At 35.9% G+C, this 26,093-nt stretch overlaps 2 protein-coding genes across 11 annotated transcripts in view; one reads left to right on the top strand and one right to left on the bottom strand.

The window, feature by feature from the left end:
• Positions 1-4,256: 4,256 nt before the first annotated feature.
• On the top strand, positions 4,257-5,780 carry LOC131437973 (cyclin-dependent kinase 5 homolog). 2 transcript variants are annotated; one of them, XM_058607686.1, is made up of 4 exons: positions 4,257-4,410; positions 4,474-4,674; positions 4,731-5,283; positions 5,341-5,780. In XM_058607686.1, the coding sequence occupies exons 2-4, from the start codon at positions 4,507-4,509 to the stop codon at positions 5,487-5,489; spliced, it is 870 nt and encodes a 289-aa protein (XP_058463669.1). In that variant the 5' UTR covers positions 4,257-4,410; positions 4,474-4,506; the 3' UTR covers positions 5,490-5,780. The 2 variants fall into 2 exon arrangements, with proteins under 2 accessions (XP_058463669.1, XP_058463671.1); XM_058607688.1 differs by having other exon boundaries at positions 4,265-4,410; positions 4,477-4,674.
• Positions 5,781-13,231: 7,451 nt separating this feature from the next.
• Positions 13,232-26,093, bottom strand: part of LOC131438489 (G protein alpha o subunit) — a 146,905-nt gene continuing 134,043 nt past the window's right edge. For all 9 annotated transcript variants that reach the window (XM_058608561.1, XM_058608562.1, XM_058608564.1 and 6 more), the window contains exons 8-9: positions 17,348-17,501; positions 13,232-17,284 (exon numbers count right to left, since the gene is read on the bottom strand). In XM_058608561.1, the coding sequence (XP_058464544.1) occupies positions 17,097-17,284; positions 17,348-17,501 (342 nt within the window). In that variant the 3' untranslated portion in view covers positions 13,232-17,096. The remainder of the gene's footprint in view (positions 17,285-17,347; positions 17,502-26,093) is intronic.

The raw sequence follows: 26,093 nt of genomic DNA, 5'->3' as shown, positions 1-26,093 counted from the left end.
GTTATGGACCAGCATGCAACCAATATTAAAACAGCAGATGAGTTGGGTATAACAATCGATCAGAAATTTTTTGTTGTTGATGATATTCCGGTAGTTTTGTTTTGAGACAATCCTCACTTGATAAAATCAATGCGAAACAATTTTTTTTTCTAAAAACCTACTTTTCAATGGCAACATAGTGTCATTTAAATATATACGAGAACTATACTATCGAGATATCGAGAATGTCCCACGAGACGTACCAGGGCTGACAAAAAAGGCAATAATGCTCAATACATTTGCGAACATTCATGTAAGAACTGCTACTAGAACTTTCAGTAGAACAACAGTGAAAGCATTGAAATTATATCCAAACTTAGGATATTTACCTCAGGAATCCTCTCACACGGCAGACTTCCTAGAATTGATGAACACGTTGTTTGACGTCTTTAACTCGCGATTTGAAAATGACACTATAAAGGTAAGCTTCCTTGCAGCTACGAAAATATGTTAAGCTGATTACCTATTTTCGAAAAATTACAGTAAGTTTTGCAATGAGGTGATAGTTGACAGTATACAAAATATGTTTGGAAATAGAATATTTTTTTTAAAAATTAAGGATATAGCAATCCTCATATCTCGCTACGATTTCAGGCAGCTGCAAAAGTCATTTCAATGCTGTACGCATCTCAAAGAAAGTCTCCATGCGTCAAAGGGTATATACACAATATGACAGCTGTAAAATTTTGGTGGGAAAATCTGAGTTCCAAGTATGCATTTCCCACTATAAGCCTGATTAAAATTAATTAAGATCCGTTAGAGAACGAATTCGCACGAGTGCGACGTTCTTGTGGATGCAATGATTCACCAACGACAAGTTCTTAGCTGCGATCAAATATAGTTGTGTGGAGAGAATGTTAGATACCGAAATTGCAATCTGTTTACCTCAAAATGTTCCAGACCTAATTAACGAAAGTTTTAAAGCAATAGACACATCAAATGATCCACTATATATTGAAACTGAGTCATGAACAAAAGTTCTAAATTACAATCATTCGCCGGATTTAAGTGAAATGAATGCGCTGGTTTATGTCGATGGATTTGCTCTGTCGAAATTGGAAGAAAGATGTAAGAAGCAACTAATTCTATCTCAAAGCGATTGGGAAGTTTTGGATAAAAATTATACTTTTATCAAACTCAAACAACATCCAAATGCGATAAAGTTCGTTTTCCCTAACAGTATGGCTCTGGTTATTGGAATAAAATTAATGTCGGCCATGAAACAACACTTTTTTGAATTTTTCCGCGAAAACAGAAGAGGAGTTTAGAGAAAACTAAAAAGCTTTGTCAGCTACGATAGCCGTAATATGAAAATTTGTTTCTTCTGTCATAACAAATTTGTGGACACCCTGCTTAATACATTAATAAAAGGGCAAGTAACGAAAATTCTGTCCAAAACCGAGAAAAAGCAACGCATCGCAGGATATTTCCGTCAATGTGGAAAGGCCCGAAGAATGAACGTATCGGGGAATAAACTAACTTCCATTAACGTGCAGAAATATGCTAAAATTACAAAACCTGACGATACGCAAATTGTTATAAAGTAATCTAATGTGATTAAACCACATTGTATTATCCTGAAACAGAGATGAAGAACATTTTCAACAAGAATAAAAAATTTAGCGAAAGGTAATGTGCCAAATTACAAAACGAGAAATTTGTGCTCTGGTCAGATGTGGTCATGATTTTGAATGACGATCAAATGTATGAAATGGCACGCTTCTTAGAGCAAAAATTATGTTCCCAAGAAGAGCTTGGAATATTCATATTTCTATTCTACTTAAATTTAGTATTATGTATTTCAGTATACAGAATTTATAGATGCTGTTCTATTATTAGAGTGGGCTCTTCGTATTTTCATTGATCAGTTCAAATTCTGTCATTAAGGAAGAAGCTTTACAACATATCAAACTGCAGGAACAGGAATTCAGTAAATAAAACTCAACTCTATCTATAAATATATAAGCTCATACACCACACACATATGCACTATATATATATATATATATATATATATATATATATATATATATATATATATATATATATATATATATATATATATATATATATATATATATATATATATATATATATATATATATATATATATATATATATATATATATATATATATATTTATATATATATATATATATATATATGTGTGTGTGTGTGTGCGTGTGTGTATATAATCTTATTTATATAGCTTCCAGCATAATCGAAAATAGATTTTTCGGTACTACTGATCTATGAACAATTTCAAAAATCAAGTATAAATAACGCAAATTGTCGGAGACTTGAAAAGAACCGCAAACAATTAGAAGTCGTTCGTTCTTCAGATCCACGATTCACTTCAACTCAATTTATTGTAGGACTGCTCAATCGCTCCCACTGTGTCTTTTACGATACAAACAATCAACGAGAGTTCTCAAGTCATATGTATGGCTAATTTAAATAATCACCCCGATTCTGTATTTTGTTCGAATCGATTGTTCCGATCGATACAAAAGCATACAATATAATTTCCATACAAAAGCATCACTCGATCGAGTTAGAGAATGCAAATTTTTACATTCGTTCGACAAAATCCGATTCGATCGAAATACAGAATAGGGGTGGATATTCCAAAGTACTTATCTTTGTTTTATGAGTTGCTGCATGCATTAGAATGATCATATTTGATAGTTTTATAAAACTCATTTCTTTATTTTTCAAACCTAGAAGATTAACAATTAACCTATCTCATTCCATACATTTTCGCGTTGTACGAGAATGTCTTCGTAAACGTAATCTCTACAATACTTTGAAACGCAACCCTAGAAGATCAACTGATCGTTTCCGCATAGTGAGACAACATTTGCAATTCACATTGAGGGCATTGCCTACATACATGACGCATCTCAGGAGTAGTTGGTGATTGAAACCCAAATTGTTATGTTTTTGAGCGAGTTTATTAGTCAATTTTTTCCAATGCTATCTTTATTGATACAATTTATTTTTCGTAGACTTTTGTTGCTTTTTCCTATCGACAGCGTTTTGGTGAATATCAAGAATTGGTTCATCATAACCAAAAGTTCAAATCACAGCGATTACTGAGGCTACTGTAATAATGTAATTTTACGAATTTATATAGGGTGATTTTTTAAGAGCTTGAGAACTTTTTTAAACAATAAAACGCATAAAATTTGCAAAATCTCATCGGTTCTTTATTTTAAACGTTAGATTGGTACATGGCATTTACTTTTTGAAGATAATTTCATTTAAATGTTGACCGCGGCTGCGTCTTAGGTGGTCCATTCGGAAAGTCCAATTTTGGGCAACTTTTTCGAGCATTTCGGCCGGAATAGCCCGAATTTCTTCGGAAATGTTGTCTTCCAAAGCTGGAATAGTTACTGGCTTATTTCTGTAGACTTTAGACTTGACGTAGCCCCACAAAAAATAGTCTAAAGGCGTCAAATCGCATGATCTTGGTGGCCAACTTACCGGTCCATTTCTTGAGATGAATTGTTCTCCGAAGTTTTCCCTCAAAATGGCCATAGAATCGCGAGCTGTGTGGCATGTAGCGCCATCTTGTTGAAACCACATGTCAACCAAGTTCAGTTCTTCCATTTTTGGCAACAAAAAGTTTGTTAGCATCGAACGATAGCGATCGCCATTCACTGTAACGTTGCGTCCAACAGCATCTTTGAAAAAATACGGTCCAATGATTCCACCAGCGTACAAACCACACCAAACAGTGCATTTTTCGGGATGCATGGGCAGTTCTTGAACGGCTTCTGGTTGCTCTTCACTCCAAATGCGGCAATTTTGCTTATTTACGTAGCCATTCAACCAGAAATGAGCCTCATCGCTGAACAAAATTTGTCGATAAAAAAGCGGATTTTCCGAATGGACCACCTAAGACGCAGCCGCGGTCAACATTTAAATGAAATTATCTTCAAAAAGTAAATGTCATGTACCAATCTAACGTTTAAAATAAAGAACCGATGAGATTTTGCAAATTTTATGCGTTCTATTGTTTAAAAAAGTTCTCAAGCTCTTAAAAAATCACCCTTTATTTGCTAACGTGGGTAAGTGTAAGTTAAATGCACTGAATCTACAATTTAGTACTTTGCCGACACCGTGTAAGGTACAAGTTATGAGTAAATTGATTTGAGTCTTTCAGTACTTCTCTGGTATAGTGCATAACAAATAAAACACGCCGGTTTGTAGTTTGACATTAAATAAATATTAAATGTTTTCCTTTTCCATTAAATAGATCTAATGTTTCTTAGTCAAAACATTGAAAACTACACAAATATTTTATGTTCTTATGTGCTGGATCTAACACATTTATTGTGAACTAGGATTGCGTACATTTATAGTTTCGTATGTGTAACTTATCGAGTTGATGAATCCAAGTGAACGTTTTTCTATTTAATTTTAACATAGAAGTAAACAGGCATCAAGAACAAAAGCTACGAAATGCAGAAATATGAAAAGCTGGAGAAGATAGGCGAAGGCACATATGGAACAGTCTTCAAAGGTAAAAATCGGGACACTTTAGAAATAGTAGCACTTAAACGAGTTCGTCTTGATGAGGATGATGAAGGAGTTCCTAGCTCGGCGTTGCGAGAAATTTGTCTGCTGAAGGTACCAGTCTTAATCATCTGTTGTTAGTTCTAACATTCTGACACGATCTTTTTCAGGAGTTAAAACATAAAAACATTGTGCGACTGTATGACGTGTTGCATTCTGATAAAAAGCTAACGCTTGTGTTCGAGCATTGCGACCAAGATTTAAAAAAATATTTCGATAGTTTGAACGGTGAGATCGATCCGGATGTAGTGAAAAGCTTCATGTATCAACTTTTGAGAGGCTTAGCATTCTGTCACAGTCATAACGTACTGCATCGGGATTTGAAACCGCAAAATTTACTTATTAACAAGAATGGAGAACTGAAACTGGCCGATTTTGGACTAGCGCGGGCTTTTGGCATTCCAGTGAAGTGTTATTCAGCGGAAGTGGTCACGCTGTGGTACCGGCCACCAGATGTATTATTCGGAGCGAAGTTGTACACTACCAGCATTGATATGTGGTCGGCTGGTTGTATATTTGCTGAGTTGGCGAATGCTGGACGACCACTTTTTCCGGGATCTGATGTTGACGATCAATTGAAACGTATTTTCAAACTACTAGGAACTCCTACAGAAGACACATGGCCTGGCATTACTCAACTATCAGACTATAAACCATTCCCTCGTAAGTATGAATGTTTGTTATCCATCGTTAATTTTTCAATATCAAATATATCTGCAGTTTATCCCCCAACTACATCCTGGAGCCAAGTTGTTCCACGGTTAAACACGAAGGGTCGTGATTTGTTGCAGAAATTGCTCATTTGTCGGCCAACCCTACGACTGAGTGCCGAACAAGCTATGGCACATCCTTATTTTACAGAAAACTGAAACCAGTTATAATAACTGAAATTGGTACTCGTAAATTCAAAAAAGCGGCAACTATAAAGCTAGTACAGGTGGAATTCGATGCATTACTGTCAGAATTGCCTTGAATTTGATTGATGAGTGCGTATCCTGATTAGCACTGCGGTTCATGTGGATTGAATTTAAGTTTCAACGTTAGTCCCTTCGCAGCTGTCATTTCAAAAATAGTGATGTTTCATTATTCATTTATTTAGTGAATGATTATGTAACGATATGCTGAAATTGTCTGGATAATAAAAATTATTCAATACAGTATTTATCAAACAAATGTAGATTTTACTCGATATTCTATTAAAATCGTCAAAATATCGGAAAAGTGTTCGTTGATCTAATTTATATGCATTTCGAATATTTGCAGAGTAATAATGTGAACTCAGATAATTATTTCCCTTTTATATCTGCTATTTATGATTCCGTCCCTCCCAAAATTCATATCTGGAACAATCATGAATTCTGCCAAATTTAAACGATATTCAGATAAATTTATCACATGTATTAATTGAATTCAGTACTTTGATTAAGTTAATCTTATAAATCTCAAGCACTCTCACATATATTTTTTTTGAATAACCGATGGATTCGCAGTAAAAGACTGATTAAATTATCAAACGGAATGTGGAGAAGCTCATTGAAATGTTATTTTTGTTTTCTGTTATAAGTCGAATTTATTCTACGTTCTAAAATCTATGTATCAGTTTATGCTAACAAAACTAGTGAAACATGTACTCAAAGCCTTCATCTGTTCCAGCGCATTTATCACGACTTCATTTTGTGATTTTCTCACGTAAATATCTGTACTGTAAGTATTGCGTCTTAGTAAATGTTATTATTTAGTTGTGATAAACAAAGAGAAATTGATTAGAGATTCTACTAAATGCCCATCCCAAGAAGGTGATTTAATAAGTAATTTATCGATTATACGTGAGTTTCTATTACGTTGAAAAATAGACAGATTTAATGATAATTCAAGTTTGCCACTCATACACCTCAATCATGTTATCTCTCAATAACATTTGAATGCATTGCAACAGTGGAAATCATATCTATGGATTATGTTTGGATGTTGAAGATTCACTTATATGGAATTTTCTGAAAACTATGAGTTATTGATGAGCCTGTCGTGTGTTCATTTTTGTTTTCGTGTGTCCATACAGGACTTTTCTATAATTTGACTTGACGACATGGAACATAATATATATATATATACCGAAAAATAGGAAACATATATGCTGTTCATTTGGTGCCCGTACCCAATTAAGCATGTGGTTCGAATGCTAGTGGAGCACGTGGATCAAGTAGACTCATGAAATTTTCACGCAAAATAGCTCGTTGCGCTATGTTACTAATGATCTAGTATTCATATTTTACTCTCCAGTGGAAAAGTTTTGAACAACTCGCTACGCGACAAACAATCATTGAAGATCTAGCATGCATTGATTGGAAAAATTCCAATTTTATGCAAAACAATTTCCTAGATTTTCTCCATTTTCTCGATAGATTTTCCATATTATTCATATGCTATATTATAGAAAAAGTCGAGACGGATAACAAAAGAATTGTGTTAATCCGTGCAGCCATTTTTGGAAGAAGCCCGTACATACATTTTGGAACTTTGCTTTCTAAAAAGTATCAAAAATAGAAATAATTTAAATACGGAGGTTACACTCCCTATGGATGCGCTTACTATCAACTCGAAAACAACTAAATCAGACAGAGATAAACCGAAGCTTTATATAAGACTTCCGGTGGAACCCTCAACGAGTGAAAATTCGAGTATTTCGCGAGAAAGAAAGGATTTTCATCCGTACTTCGGTGACTCCACGTTGTCACATAGCGAGAGTTTCATTTGTAGTCCAGTGAAAAGAATGTCCATTGGACTATATACGAAAACTAACTGACAAATATAGCTAAATCGCTGTGCCATCAATCGGCGTCATCTCAAGTAAGATGACGCCACCAGAAGTGAAGAAGAAGAAGAAGCTTTATATACACGCTGAGAAGATACGGGATGGAAAATCCAAAGCCATCGAGAAGAATGGTGCACTACCGGGGCAAGGTATAAAGGCTTGTGTGTTTAGCGATTAAACAAACCACGAGATTGCAAACTGCAAGCAATTCAAAGCGCTCGATATCGATGATAGATGGAAGACAATTAAGCAGAAACAGCAGTGCAGAAGCTGTTTAGTGCCATATCGGAAATGGCCCTATCGTACTAAAACGGAGTGCGAAGTTAACACAAACTTCTACATTCTGAGAACTTTTCGAGCAAAGCAGATCCGATAAGCGTCTCCGGTAACAAGAATACACCAGAATCTACATCGTACGATGTCGTATTCGCTATTTCGGTACTTGCCAGTAACGATACATGAAAAGGGTAAACAAGTTCACACGTATGCGTTTCTCGATACCGGGTCCAACTCAACCTTACTGGAGTGTAATATTGCGTCCGTCTTGGGAATCAAAGGACCTACGGACAGCTTCTGTCTAAGTTGGACTGGAAATATTACCAGAGAGGAAAATGAGTCGCAGCTTATCAGCGTAGTAATTCACGGAAATGGAACGAAGTTCAAGCTTCACAACGTGAGAACAGTACAGAATTTGCAGTTACCGTCTCAAACGTTGGACTACGTAGAACTGTCCGGTAGTTTTCCTCATCTGAAAGGCCTCGAGAGCTATACCAAAGCAGTTCCTGGGGTAATCATCGGAATCGAGCATATCCGGCTATAGAAAGCATTACGAACGAGAGAGGATAATAACAACGAGGCAGTGGCGACTAAAACCCGCATGGGCTGGTGTATATTCGAAAAGAGCTCCTAGGGTAGTAACGTAACGTTATGGAGCAGCTGAATGTACACATAGACAACGTATGTCAAATCGTGGTCTGCATCAGTGGATAAAACAATTTTTCACTGTTGAAGAGTCAAGCGTGACAGTAAAGCCGGAGGCTGAAGAAGACAAACGAGCCGCATGGAAACTTCCCGAGGGCGGCGAGAGCCATTACGGATAACCACTAAGTGGAAGATTTTTTAGACAGTGTAGAAAAACCGTATAGGAGGCTATTCGACTAGTCAATGAGGTGAAATATATTTATGGGCAGGCAGGGTTCGAGATCCGAAATTTCAGCTAAAATTCGGACGAAGTTCTGACAGATATCGGTTAAACAGTTACGCGACAGCAAGTATCGATGAACCTGAAAAACCCAATACAGAACGCGTGTTGCGCCTGGTCTGGATACCGAAGGAAGATGTCTTTACATTCGCTTTAAGTAACCTGAAGGAGAAAATCAACACGTTAGTTGAAAGCGGAAGTGTGCCAACTAAGTGCCAAGTCTTGCATGACTCTGTTCGACCTGATGGGATTGATTACACACTTTGTTGTACATGGCAAAGCTCTTATGCAGCAAATATGAAGAAGTGGAACGGATTGAGATGACCTGATCTCAGTCGAATTGCGAGTTGGTTGGAGGACTATTTTTGCCGACAGATGAAGAAACTGAACGTTGTCAGCGTGCCTCGTTGCTTCTTCAGTTCCATGCTTAAAGATGTGGAAGCTCATCTCTTCGTAGACGCAAGCGAACTAGCTTGTGCGGCTGTTCTATATCTTCGATTCTGCAGTGGAGACGGGCTAGATGTGTGTTGGTAGCGGCAAAAAACTAAAGTTTCTCCGTTGAAACCGCTATCTATCTCACGTTTTGAGTTACAAGCGGTGATGATCGGAACGAGATTGATGGATTCTGTACTTAAATCACTAGACATCAAAATTACTAATCGCTTCATTTGGGAGAACTCTACTATCGTGCTTTGTTGGTTGCGATGCGATAGCCGACGATACCACCAGATCGTAGCCTTTCGTGTAGGAGAGATTCTCACTACAACCATATGAGTGGCACTATGTACCTTCGAGAATGATTTCGAATTTAAAAATTCTATAATAAAAAAACGGTTAGATAGATTTCAATGATTATACACAGTGGCGTACCGAGGAAATTTGGCGCCCGGGGCAAAATAAGAGTTTTGCCGCTCCCATCGTTGGATTCCGCAAAGATCTTCGGAGAGCAAAATAAAAGGTCCCAAAGATGACTTTGCCACCCCCTTCAAATGTTGCGCCCAGGGCGAATGCCCCCTTATCTGCTAAGTGCCAAATTTATCTGCTAAGTGCGAACTCAACACAGTTTCGTGAAAAGAGTTTGTTTGATGATACTATCCTGAATCACCACTGTGTGGAGCTCTCAGTCACCGATTAAATTTTTTTAGGTTGCTATAACACATGGATCAATAAGTCCCGAGACTAACAATGGAAACAACATTTTTTTTGCAAATTTTTTTTTATTCATCAACATAATCACCTTTTAGGGTGATACAATGGTTCCAACGTTTTTCCAATTTTTCAATACCATGTTTATAAAAAAATTATCTTCCGTTTCAAAATAAGCTTCAGTTTCAGCGATGATCTCCTCATTTGAGCCAAATCTTTTTCCCTGGAGCATTTTTTTAAGATCAGCAAAGAGCCAGTAGTCACTGGGGGCTAAATCTGGCGAGTATGGAGGTGGGGAAGCAGATCAAAGCCCAATTCGTTCAATTTAAAATGCTTTCTGAATCATCGACTCGTTGCTGTTTTTGTTCCATCGAAAGCAATCGCGGCACCCACTTGGAAAAAACCTTTTTCATGCTCAATTTTGCATGAAGGATAGTAAATACACTTCAATATGATATCTGTGTCATCTCAGCAATCTGACGGAGCTTCCCTTTACGATCTTTCGGTTTTTTCCATTTTTTAAACAAACTACAAAACGACTTTACTCCAACCTCGATAACTCAGCTGTTTCTGGTCGGATCGACTTAAAATTTTGACCCGTTTCAAGCAAAGGTTAGTAATCTAGGAAGACGTGGTTACTGGTTTACTACGAGCACCATCTCTGCTTTAGTCTCGGGACTTATTGATCGATGTGTTATCTGCCATTGATATTCTATCAAATTTTCTGCTTGATACCTGAATATTTATAAAAGTTACACTGTATTGAGTACAGCTGCGGTTGTGCGTGCCGTCGATTTTGTACAAATTTCAAAATGGAATTGAATTTACAATGAGTTTACATTGAAAACGGTTTCAATGGTGCGACGACATTGCAAATGTTAGAAGAGTATTTTTACAACGATACTCTGAAGAAAACAGTCGTTCATCAGTGGCACGAACGTTCCAGAAGTGACCGTAAGTCTGTGAATGATGATGAGAGAAGCGGTAGGCCATCGACATCGAAAACCGACGAATGCATCAACAAAATTAATGAATGGATGACGTAGACCGCAAATTGTTTATTAGAGAGATGACAGAGTTGGACATTGCTTTTGGATCCGTTCAAGACATTTTGGTTATTTATTTGGGCCTTAGACGTGTCGCTGCAAAGCTGGTGCAAATTTAATGCATAAAGGGAGCGCGTTGACGTCGCAGAAGACATGATTTTCAAGGCCGAACGTTCAACATTAATCAAACGAATTATTACTGGAGACAATATATGGATTCACGAGTATGACACGCAATCCAGATATCAAGCGAGTGAATGGTGCACACCGAATGAACCACGTCAAAACCAAAAAACACGTCGTTTTCAGTCGAAAAAGAAGGCGGTGCTCACAGTTTTCATTGATTACAAGGGTGTTGTGTATCAAAAATTCCTTCCACAAGGCCGGACCGTCAACAAGGAGTATTATTTGGGCATTATGAGACGTTTGCTTGAAGCAATTCGCCGAAAAAAAAACACATTTGTGGGCAAACAACTCCTGGATCTTGCACCACGATAACGCACCGTTACACAATGCCATCGTTATCCGTGAACATTTGGTTAAAAACGAATACCATTCAGCAGCCACCGAATTTACCTGATTTGGCTCCCTGCGTCATTTTCCTGTTCGGTCAACTCAAGAAACCGCTCCGTGGAACGCGTTTCAGCACCCAAAATGAGATTTTGGAAAAATCGCGGATGGCTCTGATGGCCATTTCGAAAACTGAGTATAAAAAATGTTTCGAGGATTCGACTCAGCGCTGGCATAAATGTGTTTAGAAGAAATTAGCTTACGTTTTATTTCCGGTGCTTCCGGAATCTACACTTTCGTTCGAGTTCGAATTTTGCATTTTTTTATTCCGTTCGACTTGTTTGATTCGATCGACTCTCGTTCGGGAACACTTGAAATTTCGAACACTAACCATCAAAGCTGTCATCACTACTTACACGTTCTATGTTATTTATATTATTCATTTCTTAGTAAACGAAACCGTCACACTTGTATAAACAAATTAGAACGATTATAACCCGAACACCCGGTGGATGTTGTCGACTCGCATCGGTCCGATTATCGGACCGATTGAGCACGATATAGGGCCGATTGTAGCGCTTCGATCGGCCCGTCATCGGACAATTCTGCACCATTTGCATCAACCGCGCTGACCTAAAAAAGCTTTATGTTTACATTATGTATCGCTAGAGAAACAGAGCGAAGGAATATCAAACAAGACATTTTCGAGCCGACGTCTTCCCGATAGGGTGAGAAAGATTGTTAAACATTTGTATCGATCATAGAGGCTTTAACCTTTAGGTCATTCGCCTCTTAGGGCCAGAAAAACTCTGACCCTATGTTCGAGGTTGGAAATCCAACCACAGACTAACAGACATGACAGTATGAGTAAATTCTAATAAAAAATATTTTTCGTGATGCACTAGTTCCACCTATATTGTACTGCGCGAACTATTTACTATCTGTACACCCCTTGTGTTATGTAAAAGTTTTTTTACTAGTTGGTTTCCCCTCGTTTGTCAACACCGATCAGCTGCTTGCAGGGATGCCTGATTTCATCAAAATATTTGAAAATGAATCGTCACAATGATTTATTGGATTACGTTGATAATATATTTAACTTTTTCTTGATGTTGGAGGGTAACCATTTATTCGACTCAAATTTGTTCATCTAGACTATTTTTTATTGTGTTGGTAGTTTTCACCCGAAATTAAGTGGCGGCAGACCAGAAGCAAGTAAATATTGTAACAAAACGGGTTCGATTTTTTATTGAGTTGGAGGATGAGAAGTAGGCGCAATTATGTATATAGTTTAGGCAATATCAAAGATAAACTCAAGATAGAGTAGTCTGCGATTTCTTAGGTATCATTTGAATAGGACCCCTCGATGAGCTCGGTTCACTGTCAATTTGAGTATTTTGAAGCAAAACAACAAGTGTCTGATCACTAGATGCGTCGTAACTATGACAATGATTGTTTATGTTTGGAAAAATATCCAACCCCGATATATCTCATCACCTGAGTAATCAGACATCCGCTCTCTGCTTTGGTATATCTTCACTCTGTTGTTCTACCGATACACTATGCAAGCTCGAAACGCAATCAAAAGCTTTCTTGCACGATGCGTCCGATGTTCGGATTTACTGGGCATAAGTAATACTTAAGCAAGTCGATCGAGTAATGTTCGAAAATTTATCAACTCGAAAGAATGATATTCTAGTTCATACCCAACTCGACCGGAATGCAGAATGGAAATTGGACATTCGATCGGAATATTTCGAACCGATCGACGTACAGAATAGGGGTGAATACCATATGGAATGCAATAAGTGAAACAGCATTTCCATCAATTCGAAACAGAAACAACAAAATTCTTGATTTTTTTAAATAGAGAAACAATTTTTTTTCAAGATAGTGTTTTGACTTTAGTGGCTAAAACGCATTTATTTGTTTCCGATTTTTTACATCACACATAAAATTACATACACATTAAGTTAAATATATATTTTACTTTTTGGTTTGTTATCAGTAAAGTGTTATGTTTTTGTAATTTCTATTGTTTTCCTCTCATTCAGAGTGATGCTTTCATGCTGATTTGTTTGGAAACTATTTTATCTCTTATACATGATTTGTTTTGTTGCTATGTGTTTTCGTTATTTTCATAATATTTTTAGTTTGCTTCTTCAGCAAATGTATAACTAATGATCGATTCATTTTGGTTTGTGAGTTTTTAGTCGCTTTGTGAACAGAAACTTCGCAGAAAGAAAAACTATGCATGATTTGCTTTTCTTTTACAATTTATTTTCATTACAGGCTATTTAATGATGATGAATGTCTAGATCTGTTGCTTTTGCTGATTTTAACTATGAACCTTTTCTTCTTAGGTTTATAACAACGGTTTTTTTTCTTTTAGTAATAGTTCAGTTATCTTGACTACAAGGGAAATTTTGTCCGCCATTTTCGGGAAAACGATTGTTTTGTGTTTTTGTTGGATTTTGATAATGTATCGACAACTTGGGGTTCACGATCTTTTTGTTAGACTAATCTTCTTAAGGATCTGAATAATGTAATGCATTTGCTTTACTACCACAGTAACTAGGGTTACTATGCAGCACTGACTTCTAACCACCGCTGACCTAACTTTTTTCATCCATAACATATTGTTTTCTCTTTGATTTGCAGATGCCGTAATTTGATATATGTTTGTTGTTGTCATTTGGAGGTTTGAAGTTCTTGTTTAGCTTGTTTGTTTGTTTTTATTCGAACCTACTCTAAATTTTGCTTTCAATAGTTTTCTCTTATTTATTTTATTTCTTGTAAAGGTTGGCTTAATTAAGCTACTGAACTATTTCTCGTTCTGCTTACTACTTAGGTTTATTTTTTGTTTTCAAAAAATATGATAATATTTTGTAAGCGGATATATTTCGTCAAATATATTCTAACTTTACTCTTCAATTGGTAGTAATAATAGCATTTATATTTGGAAATTATGCCGTGAATGGTATTTTTTATTAATTAGCTAAATGCGCAAGTTTACTATCATAAATCATTCTGATAGCAGATGTTGTAATAATGAACTGTATTCTATTCTCTCACAATAAAATTATGCTTCATAAAAACGATAGTGTGGAACGCAAAAGCATCAATCGACATCTGTTTGTTGTGTGTTTATGGGTCTAGTCTTTATAATTTTATTTTTTAAACAAACGATGCAATAGTCGATTAACTGCGTCAATTTCCGTCTTCACGCCGCAATATAAGATTTGGTTACAAATTCAGCTGTGGTGACTAGAATTTATTTTTGGATTATCAGCAATTTTAGTAAGTTTATTAGAAAAAAGCAAGCGTTTGAAGTGAATTAAATTTCAGTTTAACTCTCAACTTTAACTGAGAATCGATAGAAACTTTCCTGTCGCGCGGTGTTCATCGTAGATTTTGTATGCGTGCATATCATTTGAGAATACTGTTTACGACATAAGGAAGATAGTAATAAATCATTGCAAATATTTTGACCTTTTTCACTAATCAGTAGGAGCTGTACAAGTAGATTGTAGGGATTTTACGTTTTATATTGGACTGTTCAAAATGATAAGTATTAGCAGTATACTGAAAATATTGTGATACTAAATTTAAATATCGGACAATTGTCAAAATCAGTTATAAATTCAAATTTATGATTTTCTAACGCAGTGACACAGTTTAGAAAAAATAGATATTTCATCTTATGTTTGTTTTTTTTTTCTTACACATTTGTCCTTTGTACGAAGTAATTCTCTTATAAAATATTGTTTGGTCGTTTTGTTGTGTATCGGTGTTTGTTTATTTTGTTGCGGTCGTACTAAACAGTGTGTCAACTAGATGTAGACGAAAACCGATACTTACTGGGATTCACAGGGTATGTTCATATTTTATTAGAAAAGATTGTTCAATAATTTATTCCCTTTGGTTTACTATCAATCTTTCAATTTTAAATCGATTAATACATGTTTGTTTTGAAGAAGATGTACAAAATCTAGTTCAAATATACATTTTTCTACAAAATTGGCACAAATGATGTCTAGGAGTTCTGTTTTTCTTTTTTTAAATTTTAAATGTGTTCGATACGTTCTGTCTACGTTGTATCTATCTCATTTTTCTAAACTGCATAAAATTAGTCCAGTAACGGCAAAAAATCATTCTAGTTTTTGAATTCAGAATACTTTCATAAAATTCGAATTTTAATTCAGAAAATTGTGGATTTCAACCAAAAGAGACGTGTCGAGAGCTAATAAAAATATACAACTGAGGATTACAATCGATTGAAATTTGTTCTGCAAATAGAAAATTGACATACGAAAGAAATCTTTAAGTAATAGTGAGCTTGAATATAGGTTTTACGAGCAGCCTCTGTTATCAATCATGGTGATATCGATTTTTTTTTGTCAGAAAAGCTACAAATAATATCTGCTTCAGAAACACACTTCGATTGCTAGAAGATCTATTTCAGAGTTATTTTTTGCTTCTTGTTAATTTCTTGTCAAACTCTGTATATCAATCAGCTTTTTATTTCGTATTTATTAACAAAATAAAGGAAAACAGGAATGTATAGTGTAAAAATAGATAAACATTATTCAATTAATGCTATTTGTTATGCTTCCTGAATGGCATCTATTGTTGCGATAGATTTTGTGCGCGTAAAATATAAATAGTATGATTAATTGTAATTGAATGCGTTCTAGAAAAATAATGAATAGAAAAAAAAGCATATTCAAATGTAATCACAATTTGTAAAAAATAGTGTGCGTTGATTAGCATTTTGCACGAGATTTTCGTTAGTTTTCATTGAAGCGCATTTTACTGGTAAACTTCAAATTAATTGTGTATTTACATGCTATGAGCAATTAAGCAGCTTGGTTTAATTCATGGCATACTGCTTACGCGGATTTTGAACCAAACTAGTATGACACATGAACTGTTATCGCGTGACTTGTTTTTTTTTAAATAATATAATTTAGATATCTCTATATTTACTACGAGTGCTAAATATTTTGTGCTAGAATAAATGTAGTTGTACTTTTTGAACCAAAAATCTAAAATAGATTACAATATGAACAAATAAATAAAAAATATTTCTATGATGTATAAATAGATTTTTTTCGGGTGAAGTTTGGAAATACGAATAAAAATCATTCAGCAAAGGAGTACGAAAGATCTGAATATAAACTATACAATTTGTCAAGTTCCAAATATGAGCGCTTAAGTGTAAATCGCCTTGAAGCTGCTTTTGTGTGTAGTTTTCACGTGCCTAAATTTAAATTTATCTCTAACAAACTGTGAAACGGAAGTTTTCACCTGTCCCTCGAGACCGTTCTGTGTAGAAAAAAATATTCGTTCATGTTATCTGAAATTGTTCGTCTGGCTATGTATGTACGCATTTTGTTGTTTTGTAGCAATGTTCGAAAGAAATAGTATAATATGCACTATTTTTCGTAATGAACACCGATATTCATACTTGTTCTTTTCTCTGTAGTCCTATCCCAATTTTTTGCGACTCAAACCACTCAAATCTCATGTATGCTATCTTCGAGCAAATTTTTGTTTCAAATATCTAGCCGTCCCCAATCATGTGGTTGCCTACACCCTTCCTAATATAAACTTTTCTTCCTTGTTTTACTTTTTAATATTTATAGTCAAATTTGTAATAATTACTGTTTCTCCCGGCCTATGGTACCCCATTTATGATAATAGTAATAGTACACAAACGGAAAACAAAAACAAAAATGTCCCGCTTTTCGTTCCCTTTCTAGTACAAACCACATCCTCTCAGATTATTGGCTATGATAACATCAGTAACGGCGTCGAACACAAACTGGATATTGTTGGTATCCGTGGCACAAGTCATGTGACAGTAGATTTCCTTGGATGTAGATTTATTTTTAGCCTCGAACTGCGCCTGGATGTACGCCGCCGCTTCACCGTACTCTTGACCACCTAAAGCCAGTTTTGTTTGATTAGTATTAATGTTTAGTAAGCTTTCCAACGGTTTTTACTTACCAGTGTACTCGGGGAAACAGATCGTCAACGGACTTTTCCGAATTTTCTCTTCAAAGAGATCCTTCTTGTTCAAAAATAAAATAATTGAGGTATCCGTGAACCATTTGTTGTTGCAAATCGAGTCGAATAGTTTCAACGATTCCTGCATGCGGTTCTGTAATTATATTGTTGGTTATAGAAATGGAATATGTTAGTTGGGTAGTTAATTGGATGGTAACGATATATAAAAGATTTTTTTATATGTGCTAAAATATGGTAAATTTAATCTTCCGCAAATTGTGGAGCTGTTATAAACTCATGAAGTTCTCGTGAGTCTGAATTTCTTGAAGTTCCGATTATTGATTAACAGTTTGAGTTCAGAATTAGTATCGATTAAATACAACCATCGTATAGATTTCCAATCTTGAGTTAACTTGAGTTATTTTAAATTTCAACTTTCTTTATTCATTTCAATCCCAATACGAAGATAAAATATATTAAATGTCTGATGTTGCAAAACGCGAAAGCTGTTTTTTGTTGTCGTTGAGCATTGAATTGTTTACGTCCGTATCGACCATAAGACGAACACAAACTTTCAAACACATAAAAATATATCATTCTCAGGCCCGTACCCAGGATTTCGTTTCGGGAGGGGCCCAAGGTAAAAAAATAATGTTACTGAAGACTGCTTATGTACCTAATTCTCGGTGTACCTTGTACCTTTTCCACTCTATCTGTTATTGTATTACATTTCTTTATGTTTGCTGTCTTGTTATTTCTGCAACACATGCCTTTGATCTTCTAAATAATTATATATCTGTCCTTGATTTCGGGAGGGGCCCAGGCCCCTTGGGCCCCCCCTCTGGGTACGTGACTGAATCATTCTTGTTTTCACTTGAAGGAATTCGAACGCGACTCGTTTGTCACAAAATATTGAAATATCAGTAAAATAATTGAAATAATTGCTAAGCCAAGAAGAAACCACTCTAATCCTTGTGATTAATCGTATGTGATACGCTAGAATGTATTTTAACTTCGAGCGGTACGTATATTCGAACATCGTTCGTAAGAATGAGATATCCCATTCTAGTTCATAGACGAGAATCCGTGGTTTGGATTCGTCAGTTTAATGACCGTTTATTCGATTTCACACAACTTTCTGTGCTAATGTAAAGATAAATTGCAATCAAATAATAAATTTGTTTTTTATAAAACATTTAGAAAGCATAGTAGGCATAATAAAAGGCTTGTTTTTTTTCTGGCAAGTCCTCGAATATATGCGCGCTTCCAAGTTTAGAAACATCAAGTTTTACTATATTTATTTGGTACTTGGAAAATACTAGATGGATAAACATGCTTTAATTTATATTTAATGCATGATTTTACCAATGTAATAAATTTGTAGATTATCGGACAAAAATAATTGTAATTATCAGTTACATGGTCTCCTTTCAGACTGACTACTGTGCAAAGCTCATATTTTCACAGTAAACATATGAAATTAGGTTTCTATCATGACGTCAAAAATAAACTCAGATTCATCTTGGACAGTTCAGAGGGATTGTTCACGTAGATTGCACATAATGTTTCCCTACTGTTGAACCAAGCTGCTTTGCTTAGAATCTTTCTTTTTTTTTGTAAGTAGTCACAGTGGCAGCAGTCCCTTGCTTCGGTTCTACACTGGACCCTTGATAGGATTTGCTTCTATGAGCTTCTATTTTAAATCAACACACAGACGTTCCTAGGCTATGGTGCCCACTTGGTCACTGTTTTGTTTGTGCTTATTCAAAAAGATTATATAACATTGTCCTTATAATGTGTGGTTGTGTTTTATAGTTTAGTTGTTGTTTTTGTAATGAAAATGGTCGTAGATCTGGTTTTGACATAATGTAAATTGTGGTATGTGGTTCTTGTAATGTGTGATGTGCAATGTGTATGGAGTGTAGTGGTAATAATTGTAATAGTAATGCAATAACGTAATAATGGTTATAGTAATAACAAAAATAATAATCTTTTAAATGGGTTTACCTGTTGGGTACTTGATAGATTTTTACATACTTATCTAAACTCTTTGCGTTTCTTTTTTTATATTTCTGGTATTCTGCATCACTACCGCAGAAAAAGTAGTTCGAAAATTGTTCAATACTGTTGCTATAGCGACCGTCATCCTACTTTTATCTCTACTATTGGTCGATCGTTAGTCCTGAGCTAAAACGGTGGCCTTTATTACCGTTCTTGCATACACTTCCTCTTACACTTCACTCACAGATCATCTCACCCATCAGGTCTCACATGAAAACGACACAACCTCACAAAATGAACTGGATGAACATCGTTTGACAGCTATCAGTGGTTTTCTCATTTGTTCAGTCTGTATTATTTTATTCTATTCTACAATATTCTTTCACAGTATTCCATGGTACACAAACCTCCAATAAACGTCAAAGATGGCCTGCATTTACCTTCGTTCAATGTCATCGTGTGGTAGTATGAAAATAAAACATAAAACAGAGCTCAGTTAAGCCCTACCGGCCTCTCCAAACCCCGGATGTTTGGAGCGTAATGCAATCAACATCTTATTCAAGTCGTTCCGTATTTCATTCATTGAATTCAATAATTATGCTAAAGCTGTAACATATATCTATATTAAATTCTAACTGTAATTGATTGTATCTGATGATGTTTGCAATACCGTCAAGCCCACCAACCACGGGAGGGTTCTTTGATGATTAGAATCTTTCTAGCCCAATACCGGCGTAGCCGATATTTTTTTTTTGTTTTCAAAAAATATGATAATATTTTGTAAGCGGATATATTTCGTCAAATATATTCTAACTTTACTCTTCAATTGGTAGTAATAATAGCATTTATATTTGGAAATTATGCCGTGAATGGTATTTTTTATTAATAAGCTAAATGCGCAAGTTTACTATCATAAATCATTCTGATAGCAGATGTTGTAATAATGAACTGTATTCTATTCTCTCACAATAAAATTATGCTTCATAAAAACGATAGTGTGGAACGCAAAAGCATCAATCGACATCTGTTTGTTGTGTGTTTATGGGTCTAGTCTTTATAATTTTATTTTTTAAACAAACGATGCAATAGTCGATTAACTGCGTCAATTTCCGTCTTCACGCCGCAATATAAGATTTGGTTACAAATTCAGCTGTGGTGACTAGAATTTATTTTTGGATTATCAGCAATTTTAGTAAGTTTATTAGAAAAAAGCAAGCGTTTGAAGTGAATTAAATTTCAGTTTAACTCTCAACTTTAACTGAGAATCGATAGAAACTTTCCTGTCGCGCGGTGTTCATCGTAGATTTTGTATGCGTGCATATCATTTGAGAATACTGTTTACGACATAAGGAAGATAGTAATAAATCATTGCAAATATTTTGACCTTTTTCACTAATCAGTAGGAGCTGTACAAGTAGATTGTAGGGATTTTACGTTTTATATTGGACTGTTCAAAATGATAAGTATTAGCAGTATACTGAAAATATTGTGATACTAAATTTAAATATCGGACAATTGTCAAAATCAGTTATAAATTCAAATTTATGATTTTCTAACGCAGTGACACAGTTTAGAAAAAATAGATATTTCATCTTATGTTTGTTTTTTTTTCTTACACATTTGTCCTTTGTACGAAGTAATTCTCTTATAAAATATTGTTTGGTCGTTTTGTTGTGTATCGGTGTTTGTTTATTTTGTTGCGGTCGTACTAAACAGTGTGTCAACTAGATGTAGACGAAAACCGATACTTACTGGGATTCACAGGGTATGTTCATATTTTATTAGAAAAGATTGTTCAATAATTTATTCCCTTTGGTTTACTATCAATCTTTCAATTTTAAATCGATTAATACATGTTTGTTTTGAAGAAGATGTACAAAATCTAGTTCAAATATACATTTTTCTACAAAATTGGCACAAATGATGTCTAGGAGTTCTGTTTTTCTTTTTTTAAATTTTAAATGTGTTCGATACGTTCTGTCTACGTTGTATCTATCTCATTTTTCTAAACTGCATAAAATTAGTCCAGTAACGGCAAAAAATCATTCTAGTTTTTGAATTCAGAATACTTTCATAAAATTCGAATTTTAATTCAGAAAATTGTGGATTTCAACCAAAAGAGACGTGTCGAGAGCTAATAAAAATATACAACTGAGGATTACAATCGATTGAAATTTGTTCTGCAAATAGAAAATTGACATACGAAAGAAATCTTTAAGTAATAGTGAGCTTGAATATAGGTTTTACGAGCAGCCTCTGTTATCAATCATGGTGATATCGATTTTTTTTTGTCAGAAAAGCTACAAATAATATCTGCTTCAGAAACACACTTCGATTGCTAGAAGATCTATTTCAGAGTTATTTTTTGCCTCTTGTTAATTTCTTGTCAAACTCTGTATATCAATCAGCTTTTTATTTCGTATTTATTAACAAAATAAAGGAAAACAGGAATGTATTGATGATTAGAATTTTTCTAGCCCAATACCGGCGTAGCCGATATTTTTTTTTTGCTTAAGAATTCTCATTTGTGCACGGAAATAAATTCGTTACTGCGGCCATGATTAAAAAATCATGTAACCAATCATTTTAACTTTTCATGAAGTCATGACAATTGTTCATGATTTTATGATCTGAAGGATTCAAATCATGAGCAATAAGTTTTCTCCGATGAAAATAAATCATGGTCAGAAAATGCGTTACTTGAGGAATGTATTTCATTTAAAACTCATAACCCCAAACTTTAAATCTTCATACTAAAGAGATTAATAGAAAGGCAAGAAGTAGACATTGAAAAACAATCACTACTTAGAATATTTATTTGGTTCTGAAAAAACATTTCATTTAATAATTAGAAATTGTGGTTTGTATCCATCGGCTGACAGAGAATAATGAACGTACTAAGCACTGCTACACCTTTCAGTTGACAAACATAAACGTTACATATTATTCTCTTTGTATTCTTATATATTTAATTTTGCTGTTATTAGGATATCGTTTCGAGAGCTGGTGTAAACCGAAAAGTAAATTCGACTGTAATCTTCAGGTTAGCTATCAGAATTTTAAATCTGAATTGCTACCCGTACGAGCCGGTGTTCCGCAGGGTTCGAGCGTAGCTCTAATCTTGTATAACATTTTCACTTCTGATCTTTCAAATCTACCCGTTGGTTGTCAGAAATCGCTATTCTGTGGCGACACAAGTCTGTTAGCCACAGGTAAAAATCTAAGAGTGATCTGCAGTCGCCTACAAAGAAGTTTAAATATTTTCAGTGATTATCTGTCAAAATGGAAAATTAAACCAAATGCAGTAAAAACGCAATTAATTATCTTTCCTCACAAGCCAAGAGCTTCTTTTCTTAAACCAAACAATAATCACAATCTCAAATTAAATGGCTTGGAATTGACATGGTCTGATCAAGCTAAATACTTAGGTTTAACGTATGACAAAAAACTCACTTTCAAGGACCACATTGAAGGAATCCAGGCAAAGTGTAATAAATATATTAAATGTTTATATTCTCTTATAAACAGGCTGCTCGGCCATCCATGGTAGTTGACCATCAATGTTAACTTCCCTCTCTGAGCAGCCTAGATAGCCGTGTAGTGTCGGTAGCGGTTTCCCAACTGCTAAGAATAACGCTACGGTCCACCTGTACCGGTGGTATAAGTCCACCAAACAGGTAAGCCGTGTGGCATCCGGCGGGATTATTTTTTACCAAGAATTGATCCACTGGTTTCCTATTCCATGTCGTAAAAGGCCACAAAAATAGGAACTCCTAAGTCAAGGTGTATTTCCGTGCCGATGGCTGAATGGCTGCAGGAGGTTAAACATTGCAGTCGTGAACGGAATATCTTGGGTTTTTCCCTTACTGGATACACGCAATGCTTAGCAATCAACTTCTTTGATCATCGCTTCGGCAGGCCAGAGATTAGAAAGCTGAGTGTCTGTGGGTGTCCTCAAGGTGGTGTAATATCCCCACTTTTATGGAACCTAGTCGCTGATGGTTTGTTAAGGAAACTAAATAACCTTGGATTTCCGACTTATGGTTTTGCCGACGATTATCATATATTGATGACCGGTATAAGCATTAACACTCTCTTTGATTTAATGCAGCAAGCCCTGCGATCTGTTGAACAATGGTGTTGTCAGGTTTGGATTATCTGTAAATCCGGGCAAAACATCAATGGTGCTTTTCACTCATCGTAGGATAATTACAGGAGCTCGTCCGTTGCAGTTCTTTGGTTCAGGGGTCACTGTGGTCGATCAAGTTAAATACGTCGGGGTTATTCTTGACTCAAAACTGAATTGGTCTGCTCACATTGATTTCAGGATTAAAAGAGCTTGCATGGGGGGACGAGTATAGCGTGATGGGTAAGTCGATGCCTTTCACGCCTTCCGCCTTGGTTCTATTCCCAACCCCGCACATAGGGTCAGAAAGTTTTTCTGGCCCGAAGAGGCGAATGACAATAATGTTAAAACCTCTATAATTGAAACAAAAAAAAAAAAAAAAGCTTGCATGGCTTTCGGCCAATGCAGACGAGCTTTTGGAAAATCATGGGGACTCAAACCCAGATATATTCATTGGATCTACACAACTATCGTTAGACCTATTTTAGCATATGGATGTCTTGTATGGTGGCAGAAAGGAGAAGTCGCGACAGTTCAGTCAAAGCTAAATCATCTCCAAAGGATGGTCCTAATGGCGATGACAGGAGCATTCACGACAACTCCTACTGCTGCTCTAGAGGCGCTACTGTGCATTAAACCACTACATGTGTTCCTAAAACAAGAAGCATTATCTTGTGCATACCGTCTTAGGGTTACAGGGCTTTGGAACAGTAACCCATTAGAATATGCTACCAGTCACACTCGCTTGTGGTCTCAAATGGTTCCGTGGGATGAGTATTTACTCGCTCCTAGTGACCTAACTCTCACATGCAGTTTTCCTTTTAAAACATTCAATGTGAGCTATCCTCTTCGTTAGGAATGATTGTCTGGTTGTCTGGAACGACAACTTGATGAACACATAGTTTGTTTTACGGACGGTTCTCTGTTGAATGGTCGTGCTGGTGCTGGTATCTACTGTCGTGAAATAGGCTGGAGCAGTCTCATTCACTTGGTAGATACTGTACTGTGTTCCAAGCAGAAATCTACGCAATTCTGTGTGGAGTACAATCGGCACTTCAGCAGAGGATCTGTGGTAAACGTATTTATTTTTGTTCCGACAGTCAGGCAGCCTTAAAAGCACTCAGTTCGAATGACTCACGGTCGAATCTAGTGATCGCATGTCGAACTCAAATTGAAGACCTCAGCATTTCAAATGCTGTTTACTTCATATGGGTACCCGGCCATTCTGGTATTACTGGAAATGAATGGGCTGATGAGTTGGCTAGAGCTGGTGCAACGAATGATTTCGTTGGTCCTGAACCAGCTTTACCACTTTCAACTAGTTGGATAAAGCACAAGATACGTTCTTGGGCTGCATCCAAACATGCCAGCTACTGGCGCAGCTTGCAAACTTGCGCTCATTTCTCCAAGCAACATTGCAGTATTCTGGTCAGAGCTCTGACTGGACATTGCAAACTCAATTATCACATGGCTACTATTCAACGTGCTGAGTATTATTCGTGTGATTTGTGTGAATGCGATTATGGTACTTCATATCATCTGATATGTAACTGTCCCGCATTGACGCAGCTACGTATCCGGGTTTTTGGTTCTCCATACATGGTTGAGTCTGTGTATGCGGAGCTAAAATTGAAGGATATTCTCTCGTTTCTCACCCAATGTGGTAAGGAGCTATAGTCAGAAGGGTTCATCGTTCTTCCTGGAGTGAATGAATCCCTTCTGTATTCACCTTAAATAGGGTTTGGCAGATTGTTTGGCATCATCTGGGGGGTACCGCATTTACTTCTGCTCGTACATACTGCGAGTCGTTCTGCATTCTTCCGGGAGTGCAGAATGGTGTCGCTTTTGTAAGATCTCTAAATCCTCTCGGGGGTTGGAGGTTTTATTAACAGCAGACTGTTCGGGACCTCGTAGAGGTTCAGAATTTCCTTCTGCTTCCACTAAATGTGATCCTCAGCAGATTGTTCAGCATCCCTTAGGGGTGCAGAATTTACTTCTGCTTTTATGTGTTTTTGTGTCGTCAATTTTTCCCATCCTCCTAGTCCAACCCCTACCATTTCCTTTCAATCCTTCCCTCTTATATATCGGGAAAATGATGCTAAAAACAAATTGATGGCAAGGCACAAATCTCCAAATATCAAGGGGAACGTGCCATTTGAGCCAATTTGTTCTGATTCCTGATTCCTGATTCCTCACAAGCCAAGAGCTTCTTTTCTTAAACCAAACAATAATCACAATCTCAAATTAAATGGCTTGGAATTGACATGGTCTGATCAAGCTAAATACTTAGGTTTAACGTATGACAAAAAACTCACTTTCAAGGACCACATTGAAGGAATCCAGGCAAAGTGTAATAAATATATTAAATGTTTATATTCTCTTATAAACAGAAATTCTAAGCTCTGTCTAAAAAACAAATTGTTAATTTATAAACAAATTTTCAGAGCAGCCATGCTTTATGCAGTACCGATTTGGTCAAGTTGTTGTTCCACCAGGAAGAAAACGCTTCAAAGGATTCAGAATAAAATTCTGAAAATGATTTTGAAGCGTCCTCCCTGGTTTAGTACAAATGAGTTACACAGACTCACAAATATAGAACCATTAGATGTAATGTCACAT

The sequence above is a fragment of the Malaya genurostris genome, chromosome 3, assembly GCF_030247185.1.
Source record: "Malaya genurostris strain Urasoe2022 chromosome 3, Malgen_1.1, whole genome shotgun sequence".
Taxonomy (NCBI): domain Eukaryota; kingdom Metazoa; phylum Arthropoda; class Insecta; order Diptera; family Culicidae; genus Malaya; species Malaya genurostris.
This window is presented reverse-complemented; position numbering and strand designations above follow the sequence as displayed.